Source organism: Hoplias malabaricus, chromosome 1 (genome assembly GCF_029633855.1).
Source record: "Hoplias malabaricus isolate fHopMal1 chromosome 1, fHopMal1.hap1, whole genome shotgun sequence".
In the NCBI taxonomy this organism is placed as follows: domain Eukaryota; kingdom Metazoa; phylum Chordata; class Actinopteri; order Characiformes; family Erythrinidae; genus Hoplias; species Hoplias malabaricus.
The window spans coordinates 40,053,367-40,065,661 of record NC_089800.1 but is presented as its reverse complement, the minus strand read 5'-3'; the positions used below and the strand labels follow the sequence as shown (position 1 = coordinate 40,065,661).

General features: G+C 43.1%; 1 protein-coding gene across 4 annotated transcripts in view; it reads right to left on the bottom strand.

The window, feature by feature from the left end:
* Positions 1 to 41: 41 nt before the first annotated feature.
* The window catches only part of auts2b (activator of transcription and developmental regulator AUTS2 b), a 29,114-nt gene continuing 16,860 nt past the window's right edge, over positions 42 to 12,295 (bottom strand). For 2 of the 4 annotated variants that reach the window (XM_066662542.1, XM_066662541.1), the window contains 12 exons: positions 5,761 to 6,085; positions 5,432 to 5,655; positions 4,740 to 4,784; positions 4,352 to 4,447; positions 3,942 to 4,013; positions 3,792 to 3,821; positions 3,629 to 3,700; positions 3,321 to 3,462; positions 2,079 to 2,159; positions 1,900 to 1,983; positions 1,538 to 1,742; positions 43 to 1,402 (listed from right to left, as the gene is read on the bottom strand). In XM_066662542.1, the coding sequence (XP_066518639.1) occupies positions 268 to 1,402; positions 1,538 to 1,742; positions 1,900 to 1,983; positions 2,079 to 2,159; positions 3,321 to 3,462; positions 3,629 to 3,700; positions 3,792 to 3,821; positions 3,942 to 4,013; positions 4,352 to 4,447; positions 4,740 to 4,784; positions 5,432 to 5,655; positions 5,761 to 5,854 (2,280 nt within the window). In that variant the 5' untranslated portion in view covers positions 5,855 to 6,085 and the 3' untranslated portion in view covers positions 43 to 267. Of the gene's footprint in view, positions 1,403 to 1,537; positions 1,743 to 1,899; positions 1,984 to 2,078; positions 2,160 to 3,320; positions 3,463 to 3,628; positions 3,701 to 3,791; positions 3,822 to 3,941; positions 4,014 to 4,351; positions 4,448 to 4,739; positions 4,785 to 5,431; positions 5,656 to 5,760; positions 6,086 to 12,295 lie in introns of all 4 variants that reach the window. The other 2 variants (XM_066662543.1, XM_066662544.1) reach the window with 2 other exon arrangements.

Here is a 12,295-nt window from a genome sequence, read left to right as displayed (position 1 = left end):
TTGTTTTTCAACAAAAAGAAAAAAAGGAATGGGCAAGTCTCTTGGTGATTAGATTAAGCCTAGATTTTTTTTTTTTTTTTTTAAAGACAATGAACTGTGAATCTCCACTGACACAGCAATTTAATGAAAGATTAGACTTAATCTGCATCCAAAAAAAAAACCTGCCCATATGATTTTTTTCCAACTCTGTACACATCAATTATTGTACACTCATTTTAACATGAAGTGCTTGGCTTGGGCTTCACTTCTCCCTTGGTGCTGTCCAGCTCACAGAGCCTCTGTGTCTCTGTGAGGATGCGAGATGGCTCTGTCCTGCCGGTCTGGCAGAGGTGTGGTCCGTCTGGGAGAGGCTGGCCGTGAGGGGAGAGCTGTTAGCAAAGCGGCTGGAGAAGAGTGGATGTAGCCTGGAGGAGGCAGAGTCTTGCTGAGAGTGCTGTAGTGTGGCGCGTGGGGCAGCCCCAGGCGAGGGAACAGAGGGCTGGGGTAAGCTGTGGGCAGAAGGCCCGGATGCGCCAGGTGGGGGTCCAGTGTTGTGTGGTGCAGGGCCAGCAGACGGCCCCTCTCGCTCTCCTCCCGCAGGAGGGCCAGGCGCTGCCGCTCCTCCAGCTGGCTCCTCTGCTGCTCCAGGGCCAGAGAGTGGAGGAGGGGATCTCGCGAGTAAACAGGCTGCCCCATCATGGCACGATGCATCGGATCGGCCCTCAGCAGCAGCTCCTTTGGAAGGGGCTCTTTTTGCGGAAGGTCCATGCCCCTGTACATGCTCCGCATGGGATCCCAGTGCTGCGGAGGGTAAGGCAGTCTCTCGGCACCAGACAATGGGCTCATCCCCATGAAAGGCGCAATTAGGCGAGTCCTATCAAAGTTGCTTGGGAGCCCTGGAACCCCTATAGGCACAGGAATCGACGACAGGGCCGAAGTCTGTATTCCTGGGGTTCCACGACCCTGCATTGGTTTCTCCAAAGCCTTAGGATGTGGCTTGATTTCAGGGGAGTCCTGGTCCTCCCGCCTTTCCTCCTTTATCTTAACTTGGCCACTCTTTGCTTGAGGCTCAGCATCCACTCTGCTCCTCTTTGCCTCAGGCTCCCATTGTGGTCCATCACTGCTACGCCGCTCTGCTTCTACCCTCTGTTGCTTTGGGGATAAATTATCCTGAGCAGTAGATTTATCCTCTGTAGGACGCTGATCATACTTCACAGTCTTCTCCCTCTTTTCTTGTTGGCTCTCTTTGTGCTTTTGATCCTCAGGCTCTGTGCTTGGATTAGGGGGATCCTGTGTTTGTGCTCTCTCTCTGGATCTGTCCCTGTCCTTTGGCTCAGGAGACATGGCCCTAGACGACTCGACTGTTTGCTTGTGACCCAGTGGACTAGCATCAGCAGGTGAATGGCGTTTCCCTCTTATGTCCCTATAATAAAGCAGCATAAAGGGTATAGATGGTTTAGACCTATACTGGTTAAATTAATTATTTTTCTTTGGGATCAAAACTGTGAAATCTTATTTAAATATCTGTAACCAACAAGGAAAATGGAGGTCTTCAAACCTTTCATGCTCTTCTTTGTTGGATAAGGAATCTCTCTTCTCCACTGCTCTGTCAAGCGGGGAAGACTTTTCCACTTCAGGGGCTCGAGGCCACACAGGGGGTGTAGGGAAGGAGGATGGTGTCTGGTGCAGTCTATTCCAGGGCTCATGAGGTCCTGTTGAAGGTGTTGCCTTACTGTCTTTACTTCCGTGTGTCGATATTGGAGCTGTTCAGGGTTTCAAAATTAACATCTTAGTAGTCACATTTTACCACACCTTTTTAATTTTCTGCATGTCTTTGTAGTTCTTATTTGAGGATATCAGACAAAGCCAAAGGAAACACCTAACAATCATTAATCTGTTTTTCCCCCCACGTCTACTCACTTAATGTGGGGTTTCCGAGTCCGCCGAAGGCTGTAGAACTCAATGTTCCCAATCCTCCAAAAGCAGGGGGCTTGTTGAGAGACTCTACAAAACAAGAACAATGTAGGGTTTTACAGGGTTCATTTAAAATGTTGGCCAAGCATGAGTCACATTTTAACTACATGGTGATTTACTCTTACCATGATGAAAGGGTGGAGTGTGCAAGTTAGTGTGAGGGAGTGGCAAGTGTCCATACGGGGAGACGGAAGTGTGTGTTGGACCTGGCAAAGAAAACACTCAAACTGAATACAAAGTAATTACTTTCTTTTTGCTTTGAACCTTCTGCTCTAATGCAATGGTTGTCAAACTGTGGTAAGCAGCAAGAGGTGGGGTATGCCAGATGACCTAAACCTTTTTTACTATAATTAAGGTATTAAATAATAAGTGAAAATCTAAAAATATAATGTTTCAGGGGTCTCATTAAAATTAGTTTGTATTTATAAAAAAAAAAAAAAAAATACAACATGGCCTATGCATACATCCTAGTTCATTGTTTGTAAGAGAAGGTAGCGAGTGACGGCAGGACAGGTGTTCTTCCGCGGTTTTCCACTGAGGGAGGGAACGTGGTCCCCCAGTATTTTTTGAAGTCCATGTTTAAAAAGAAAAAAGCCCAGTTTCAACTCGTTATTGGACGTAAACAATGGCTAGAGACTGATGTGAGCAATTTGGACTTAATTACAAAAGGACAAAGCGGAAGCAGTAGGACAAAACCGAGGATCAAACTGGAGAAATAGAGAAAACACACAGCTGAAGGAATACAAGGCCTTTCCTCAGACATTAGAGTCCTAAAACACTGTTTAACACTGCGTTTCTTTGACCTCCTGATCCAAGAGTTGAGAGCTGCTGTAAGCATCTGCTCTGGGCACCATGCCTTTTTCAGCACATAACTAATATTAAATTAACTGCTTTTCTCACTTTTTCTTTCAAAATGCTTAATACTATTTACCAAAATTTCTTTTCTATAAATGTGTTCTTATATTTATTATCTATTACCTTAGATTCATTTTGTGTAAAGAATGCAGCTCAAGTAAAAAAGACAAAAAAAAAATGCAAAAATGAAACCAAGACTTATATGCCTTATGTCCCCCAACTGCCCCCTGAACAGAGGAAGAACGGGGGCCACAGATGTGCCTGTGATAAGACCTGGGTCATGGGTGGTACGTGGTCTTAAGATGTTTGAGAACCACTGCTCTAATGTATTTCCTTGTTTTGAATTCCTTGAGATCATGTTGTCTAGAGCAATAGCACAGCTAAAGTGGATATAATGATATGGATTTATTGGATCTCCACTGAAAACTGAAATACAGTAGACTCATAATAAGTGCCCATTAATGTTGGTCTGCCCTTGTGTCTCTGGATGTAACAGAATCTCTGATACTTACCAGCACTGGAAAAGATGGTGGAAGGGCGGGGTAAGTCACGCGGCTGCTGTATCATTCCCGGGAAGCCTGAACCAGAGGGTCGACTCAGGAACTCTGGCTTTAGTCCAAAGTCGAGCTTGTGAGGCTCAATTTGCATCTGCTTCTGAAATTCACAGATGAGAAAAGGGTTCTTGCATAAATGACAAGAAGCCAAAGAACTGATCTGGTAAACACAGATGGAGAAAGACAGATGGAACCATCTTCTCACTGCAATAGAGATAAACAGCGAATGTCATGCTGTAGTGTTAGTGTCCAGTCTGTAAACCTACTTTTATTTTCTGCTGATGGTGGTACACCTGCCACGCAATGTGAACATGCATTGCACACCACTTGCCGGGCTTCTGTAAGACAAACGCATTTCAGATATTTTTCTTCAAATTTGAAAAGGTCACTGCATAAGAGTTTATTGATGCTGTGTGGTGCAGGCCTTACCTTTGGTGTGGGACACACTGAGTCCAGCAGCTGAAAAACAAAGAGGATTAAATATTTAGTCTGTATTTTTAGAGTCAGAACTTTTTTTTTTTCTAAAAGGCATCTTGTGCAAAGAATAAGATGTATTTTTATATTGATTTAGAGGCTTACTCTGGAGTCTTTCTGTATGAGAGGGCGGGGCATTGCTCCATGTCTGGGCACTATATCAAGTGGGTTAGAGGCCTATCAAAGTAATAAATCAATGCAGGCCATTATGTTAAAAAAATTTTAAAAACACGTTATGAACAGTTTCGTTAAATGTATTAAAAAAAACAAAAAATATTTAAATTACACAAAATGCCTTGGCTATAATAGAATGCTATAAAAGGACATTTCTTGGCTCAGTATACAGTCCACCCTATAAACTTCCTCACAAAAGACTTAATGTCCCTTTTTTCTTCAGTACTATTTAGCACTGCTGTAAAATTAGTCGAAGATCATTTTGACCAATAAGACCTTTCAATATTTAATAACTGCTACTCAGAAGTGATATAAAACAAGTTATTTGATTTGTGCATTACCTTGGGTTGGAAGGCTCCCTGTAGAGAGCTGAATATCCCTGTTGGGGGCACCATGGGAGACATCCCAGGCATGACTGATGGGTAGGACTGGAGTAACTGTAAAACAAAGTGTGGCAGTATATCATTAGTCTGTGAGCAGAGTAACTGCTGGGTCAGAATGCTAATTTCCATACAAATAAGCTGTAAAGACTTTGAACAAAAGAGCTGTTCATAAAGATTTCAGTGATTAATTAAAACAATGACAGACTTTGGTCCAGCCAAACTTCAAATAAGTTACATAAAACAAACGATGCCAAGACCTGGTGCTACTGGAAACAAAATTAATGGTGTGGACAAATTTAGTAAGGCAAACAAATATTCTATATGCAGTGAAATTAGTGTGACTTACGTTGTGCCTGTGAAAGGAGTCAACTTTTGGAGGGTATTTGTCAAACTGAAAAGAAAGAAAGATTGCTTTTTAGACAGGAGTGACTTATTCATGTTCAAACCATGATAAAATGATGCAACTACAGTGGTATCTCATGCAGCACAAAGCAGGCACTCAGAACTGTCTTGAAACAAAGCCAATAACAATTTTAGCTGCTTTTAACAGTCTTTGAATCTTCAGTGTTTGCAATTCTTAAGCCAAAGGTGGACATCTGGCAGAGAAGGAATCTTGCTTCCTAGCTGCCATTATTTAGTAGTTCCCAAATCGACTGGAGCTTAAATAAACAAGCATTATTCACTATTGCCCTCTAAAGGTTAGACAACCCCAAAAGGACAAACACAAGCACTAATGTTTGGCTAATGTGCCAAACCAGTTTTATTGTTCCCAAACTCTATAATATCCTTTTTTTCTTTTTCATTCTCAAGTTAATTTTATTGCATACATTGTGAACTTTTGTAGCTTTTAAACCATGAGACCCACAGCATATCTTAATAAATTTCAATTCATTTATAAACATTTGCCTTGACTACGTTAAACTACTGAGGTAACATAGTCATGATAACTCTAGTCTACAATGGATGTTGAAATTAAAAACATTGATAAATTAGAATAAAAGCAGCCTCGTTGACTGCCCTTTGAGTACTCATCCTCACATGTCTGGTAGGGGTACGCACCAGTGGTGCCGCAGGGCCTGGCAGGATGGCCGGGTGAGGGAAAGGGGTGAAAGTGTGCTGGTGTGTGTGTTGGTGTGTGTGTTGGTGTTGGTGCTGGTGGAACTCTGTGCGAAGGTAAGCCGGCGTGCCGAGGGAAGCTCCTCTGTCCACACTTTGTGAGGCCAGAAAACGTGAGTTCAGCTCCTGACGCAGCAGGTCCTGCTCTGCAAGTTAACCATCATACAAAGTTAGTTCATGTGAAGGTTTTCTGAGTATGAAATATTGGTTGTTTAGTTGTGGAGGAGGTGCAAACACCTCCAGTAATATACCTGTGTAGGGGCCTGTGGGTGAAGCACCTGGCGCAGCAAGAGCACTTCCTGCTAAGAGGGGAGGAGGGGGCAAGGCTGCAGTTGGGGAGAACATGGTGCAATACTGCTAAAGCCAGGAGAACAGAAGCTGTTATAACAATAACAGCTTTCCCTCCAGTCAGTCTGGTGCAGTTAGTTATGTCCTTGACTGTTCTTGAAGGTACAGGCGATTTCAAGTCCTTCTGCTGATGTGATCGCTGCCCTCACTCTAGTCTTCCTCCCGTAGCACCTCCAAACCCAGTTGTTTCAGGTCTCGCATTTGTCCTGGCAGTGACATCACTGAAACCTGCAAAGAATTAAATAAAACTTTTATTTTTCCTTCAATAGAAATTTTATTGCTGACTAACATACACCTTTCTATTGTTTACTCCTGTGAGCTCACTGCAATAGATTAATGTCAGTACAAAAATACATCCAGTGTACTCAAACTGCATTACGGGGAATAATCCAATTTAGGACTAGGCCACTAATAATCCACTAATTTCATTTGATAACATGTCGTTCCTAGAAAGGATATTAGTATAATGCTATCAGTTAATGTTGTTAAACAGGGCAGAGCATGTTTCAGCAATGCAGCTAGCACAAAGACAACAGGGTGTGGGGAAAGGCAGGCAGGGCCTGTCATTCGAAAAAGCTAATAAAGTAGGGGGTTAAGGAAAATAAAAGCGAGCCTTTCTCTTTTATTGCAGCACCTTTTCCATGGCATTACACTGCCATCCTCTTTAATTCTGCTTCACTCAAAGTAAACCTAGCATTTAATGGCTAATGTTGGTGTCACTTTGACATTTACTGGACCTTCCCAGGGGTGCGCCAATGGTAAATGCAAATGGGGTGGAGGACTGAAATCCCAAGAGGATTGCCGATGTATACAACCTGCAATTACCTCCTTTTGAATGCCACTCATGCACATGAAGATAAGCAGTAAATCTCTTTTGTGTGGAGCTGTCAATTCGGGCCTTTTCCCCCCTGGAGCCTGTTGTATCTGGAGTGAAAGGTCTTTTGAGAGGTCCATAATGGATGGTTAGGCTCTCTCAGAGTAAAGCTTCTTTTGGGAACACCGGGGGTCCATGGAGGAGGGAGCAGCAGGAACAGCTTATTCCTCTCTGCAGAGCACCAGCTCTCCCCTGGTGAACAGTTTGTATTGAGCAGGGTGATGCAACCGCAGGGGGTGAGCATGGTAACGCCAGGAAGAACAGCAGACAAGAGGGCTGCTGCCTCTTTTGTGGTACAAAGAGTGTGACATATCTTACAGACCACATGGTACAGCACTGGCACTTGTAGAAGGTATAAATTAATAACCTTTTGCAAGATTAAATAAATTTGAATCAGGATTTGATGAGGGCTTTTTGTTTTTGTTTAAATATGTACAACAGTTGGTATGCTCCAGTTTGAAGGGCTTTCGTTTATATTACAGCTTCTCAGAATGTCTTCCAAGTCTTCATACCCACAGTTCATTTTCTCATACAAAGCTTTATCTGTGGTTTCCTCAAAGAAAATACAGCTACAAAAAAATGGACTACCGTTTTCCCGTGTTGAAATTCCTGATTAGGATTTTAAATGCTTATTTCCAGTTTGAGCCAGGGCACATTAATGTTCTTTTGATGCAGGTTAGGTATTAGGGTTAAGCTTCTCAAGCTGTCAGCCCACCAGAAATTGCGTCTTCCTATTTCAGTTGGCACCTCTCTTGTCCAAGCAGTTTTTGTCATTCATCAACCCCATTACTGGGCTAAACCTTCCAGGCATGCTGAGTCTAATGGCCTAATCCCTTCATTCACACAAAGGCAAGATTAGCTGGAGGTTAAATACTCTTGTTCTTTAAATTTTTGTCCCGGTCGGAGTGCCAGGGAAAGCTCTTAATCTTGTGAAGGAGCGGTTGGAAGAGGTTTGTGTGTACACAAAAGAGGTGCAGGAAGAATCAGGTAAGATCTGAGGTGAGCTCCCCAAAAAGCTAGGTGAGAAAGCATTTACTGACACAGGACAGCCCATAAATCATGCATAACATAGCAGACAGAGGACAGCACTGGCTGAGCACAGTTGGCAAATGACTCAAACAGAGAAACAGTTGTTCTTGTGCGCTGACAGATTCCCACGTTGCTTTTAGCTTAGCTGTGAATGAAGCCTAGTCAGCTAAAGGTACATCTGTTCTACAGAACCTCTCACATAACCAGAAACATTTGTCCAACATCTGATGATTACGCAGTGCTACTGCACTTCAGTGCAAAGAAAACTGAAATATTCCCTTGCCCAAGCAGTTTTCACAGGCTATATTATAAGCTTTAGACTTTGTGACTGTAGCGTAGCTAATACATGAATGAAGAAAATGATCCAAAATGTAGACAACAGCCAACACATACCTATTAATGGCCTCACTGGCTTGACAGTTGGAAAAGTCCTCCACAGTTATCCAATGAATGTCAACTTTAGCAGCTCCACAGCTTTAAGTGAAGAAATTGTACTATCCAGTGAGAACATAAAACAGCTGAGTTACAGAAACCTTTCTCCTATGAATATCTACATATCCTGCACTCACCACTTGTCTCTGTTGTGTACAGTAGCTCACAGACTAAGCAAGGACTTCCTTTATCTTTATGTCTCTGTCTCTGTCTTTTTCTGGCAAGCCAACATGCGCTCTCTCCCCCACTTAACACTAAGCCTATTGGACTGTGAGTGCACCAGAGAAAGCTAGCAACAACAAATCACTACATAAAGGGCATTATGTTTCTACACACTGCATAGAAGGATTAGCCTTTAACAAGAAAATTTCACAGATAATTTGCAGACTCTCTTTTCTGCACACACGAACAAACAAAAAGCTGTGTAATTACAGTCAAACCATAGGTGTACATGTGAGCAAACTGATTTTAAATGACACTCAATAAAACACAGCATGTTATTTGAGTAAGACACCCCCGGCATTGAAGATAATCCCTTCACAATGCGTGATGTAAGACAGCAACCATGAAAAGAGCACATGAATTGTGGCAAGTAAATCGTCCGTGCCAGGAAATAGGTAAGTGCGCTGGCATTGAGCTCTTTCATTATTTAGTGGTCAGGTTTCTCTCAGTTAGGGATTAGTGGCGGTGATGTAGGGCAGGCATGCACACAATAGCTGTCAATGCCTATGGGATGTGACGTACCGCCTGCTTCCTAGAAACCAAAGCCGCAGCACAGCAGTATAACAATCTGCAGCGCAGAGGACCCTGGAGACTCCCTCCGCTCCTTAGCTATAATGGATCGCTTTAAAGAATGACCTTACAAATGAGGAAGGAGCCCGGGCTGGGCTGGGCCTCGTCCAGAGTGCCAACACGACGGGGCTGCTGGAACAGTTGCTGCTCTAATGTGTGTGTGTGTGTTTAGTTGGGGAGAGATCTTAACGCTCGTAAGTTAGGTAGTCAAAGTGTTTATTTGAGCCGCGCTGAAAGCTCCAAACGGGCAGCTGTCTCACTGATCTTTCAACAGAGTTGACCCTGGCTGCAAACTAACCCACCCCCCCCGCCGCTCCCGACTAGGCCTGGCTCAGGTTACCACAAGAACAATGTGAACCCTGTGCAGGCTCCCTGGTCTCCCAGGATTTGCCAGCACTAACATTCATACCTATGTCTGAGTTGGACAGGGGATTAATATATCATGCTGTGGCCTTGGATGAGTTCTTTCCTATGTTTCATCTACCAAGCCACTTGCAATTAAGGCTGTTTGAACATACTTGGTCTTTGTGCCCAGAAAGAACCAAAGAAATCCAACTGCATTCCTAGCCTTACAACCACAGGCTTTTGTAAGATATCTCCAGTATGCCTGAAAACATAAAGGATTCCAAATACGATTCACAGTGTGTTGGAATTAAAGGCACTTTTGACATTAGACAGTATTGTAATCTCACCTATTCCCATTATATGGTGAAGGAAGATCGCTTTATTGCAGAGGGTCTGGGTTGTTACTTATGTCATTCCACTGCAAATGTGACTTACTATTTTATTTTGTTCTGTTCAGTAAAAAGGTCCAGTTTTGTATGAATTACAGTGTTTCAAATAAATTCCAGTCTGCAAGCAAAATATATGGATGTGTCAGTTGTAATAGTGGTGCCTCAGAAAAATTGTCATCTACAAAAGGGGGCACAGCAGAAAATGTTTGGGATCCACTCCTTCATTAGGTTTTACTCCATATTTTTCCACCATATCTGTGGCAATTCCAGTACAAATAGGCTATTCATAGGTTTTAAATGATGTTTGGCATTCCACTGCATATTGATTTTCACTTTCAGAGTTCAAGCTATGAATTTATAGAGGCCTATATGCCCCCAGCCACTTGCTTCAATGTTTTGGAACATTCAGTGGCAGTGGCAAGGTTGTTGTAAATCCCAGAGTGCAAATGAATCCCGAGGCATTAAGGTATGCTTTTAAAGAGCTTTTCGAAAGTCCTTCCCACAGACCATCTGCAGCTTATTGCATTAAAATAAATACAGAATAAACAAACAGCAGGTTTTGGACTGCAGTAACGCTGATGTAAGACTGCTGCCCTTTACACCCAGGCTGGGTCTCTATGTCCTGTTTCGCATTCTACTCCAAAAACAATGCAAGAAACCCACCTAGAATCCCATTGAGCATGGACACTGGAATGTCCTTTTAATACATGCTGTTAACAGAAGTTACAAAGGTGCAAAAACCCTTCCGCCGTGGCCAGCTGCCACATGCTCTGACCAATACTAAGGCCTGTGCCAAAGACAGCTCCACAAATAGCCCCTCTAGTTATTCCAGGCAGTGACAAGGTAAGACTTCAGCGCTGAGGGAAGCTGTCACTGTTTGACAGCTGGGTCTCAGCCAGGCGGATGAGCTGTGGCGATCTCCTCCGGGACATTACTTTAAATGGCACCTCAGTAGAACCACTGTACCCACTACACCGACATGTTCCCCAAGTCCACAGCATATACTAACGTAGCTATGTTATATGTGATATGAACACAGATTTAAACGGCTTTAGAAAGCGGCACTGTGAGTCAGAGAGCATTTTCACGTGGAATAACTGTGTTGTTTCACCGTCATGACGGCTGCACCATTTGACATTACCGAGCATAGCTAGAGGACATTCAAAATGAGGTCATACAAAAGGTTAAGCACTAATTACTACAACATGAATGAGTATTTCTGATTAATAGTTATCTAGAGACTGTGGCTTAAAAATGCTAATCTACACCGCAGAGGCTCCTAGAGACATCTTATTAAAAGCGAATTCCAAGAACTACCCAGAGGAATGCTCGGGAAAAAAACAAACAATGAAACGTCTAATCACCCGTAATTGCTGCAAGTGTCCTTTAACTCAATTGCATTAAGTCGGCTTACAGCTTAACAGGCTTCCAATGACACCAAAGGATGCAACTGGATACGTCTATGAAAAAAAAACTCCTCCTCAAAAGTCAGTCTGAGTGCTGCTTTCTACCTTTAGAATGTGCAATGCAGCATTAAGTGACAACTGAGCCTCTTGGATGACATCTCCAAATGCAGATGGATCCTATATCCCCTGGCCACTCGTTTGAGGCCCCCGGAAGAGCCCCAGCCTAGCAAGCTAACGCTCACCCCGACACCTAAATCCCAGCAGGCCTTGCCACTGCTGTTAGGGGTCGCTGACCAGACCTCAGTTCCTGCTGACATATGCACCAGACAGCAGCTTTTCCAAAGCCCTGCTGCTAACTCAAAGACCCAAATACCATTAACTATCACTGGTAACTTTATAAACATAATCTGTTTAAGTTCTTAAGTGTTTCTGTTTTGATGTTATTTTTTCTGTTGTGCATTTTTAAAGAGCAAAGAAAACAGGAGTTAAATTATAATGTGCCATACCACTGGTCAAACCTTTTATGACTGTGCATTAAATGCAGAGCAGTATTTATCAAAATGTCACGAGTAATGCAGTCTATGTAAGTAACCTTCAATAAGGTTGAAGTGATTTACAGTAATGGTGCTCTCCTCCAATCCAATTATATTCGAGATTACTGGCACACACTTGGCTCAGTTGCATACATGTCTAAGTTATCCTGAGAGTAACTGGTTAACAAGCTTGTGTTTTTTTACATCCTGGCACTCAGTCCAAGCAACTTCTCACCATGCCATCTGCTCAAAGCTAACAAGAGACATAACGCTGCAGTATTCCAACAGCAGTTGGACCCGCCATAACCACACACACACACACACACACACACATACACACACAATACAATCTGATATCTGAGGTACTTTTTGCTCCTTTATGAGATCAACACATTCATATGAGACTCCCAGAAATAAAGTGGTAAGACAAACAGCCTTGAGGGCCAAAGTGGGCCTCATTTCAGTGCACTGAAACATATCCATAAAACACCAGACACCATACACACCAGCATGTTAACATCCTTTCATGGAAGGCTTGTGGTCTCAAAAAAAATGTAAATCAGGGGAGATGATCGTACCACATCACCCCCCCTCACCCCCAACCAGGTAAGACTTGGTATTTTTGCTTCCACTACAGT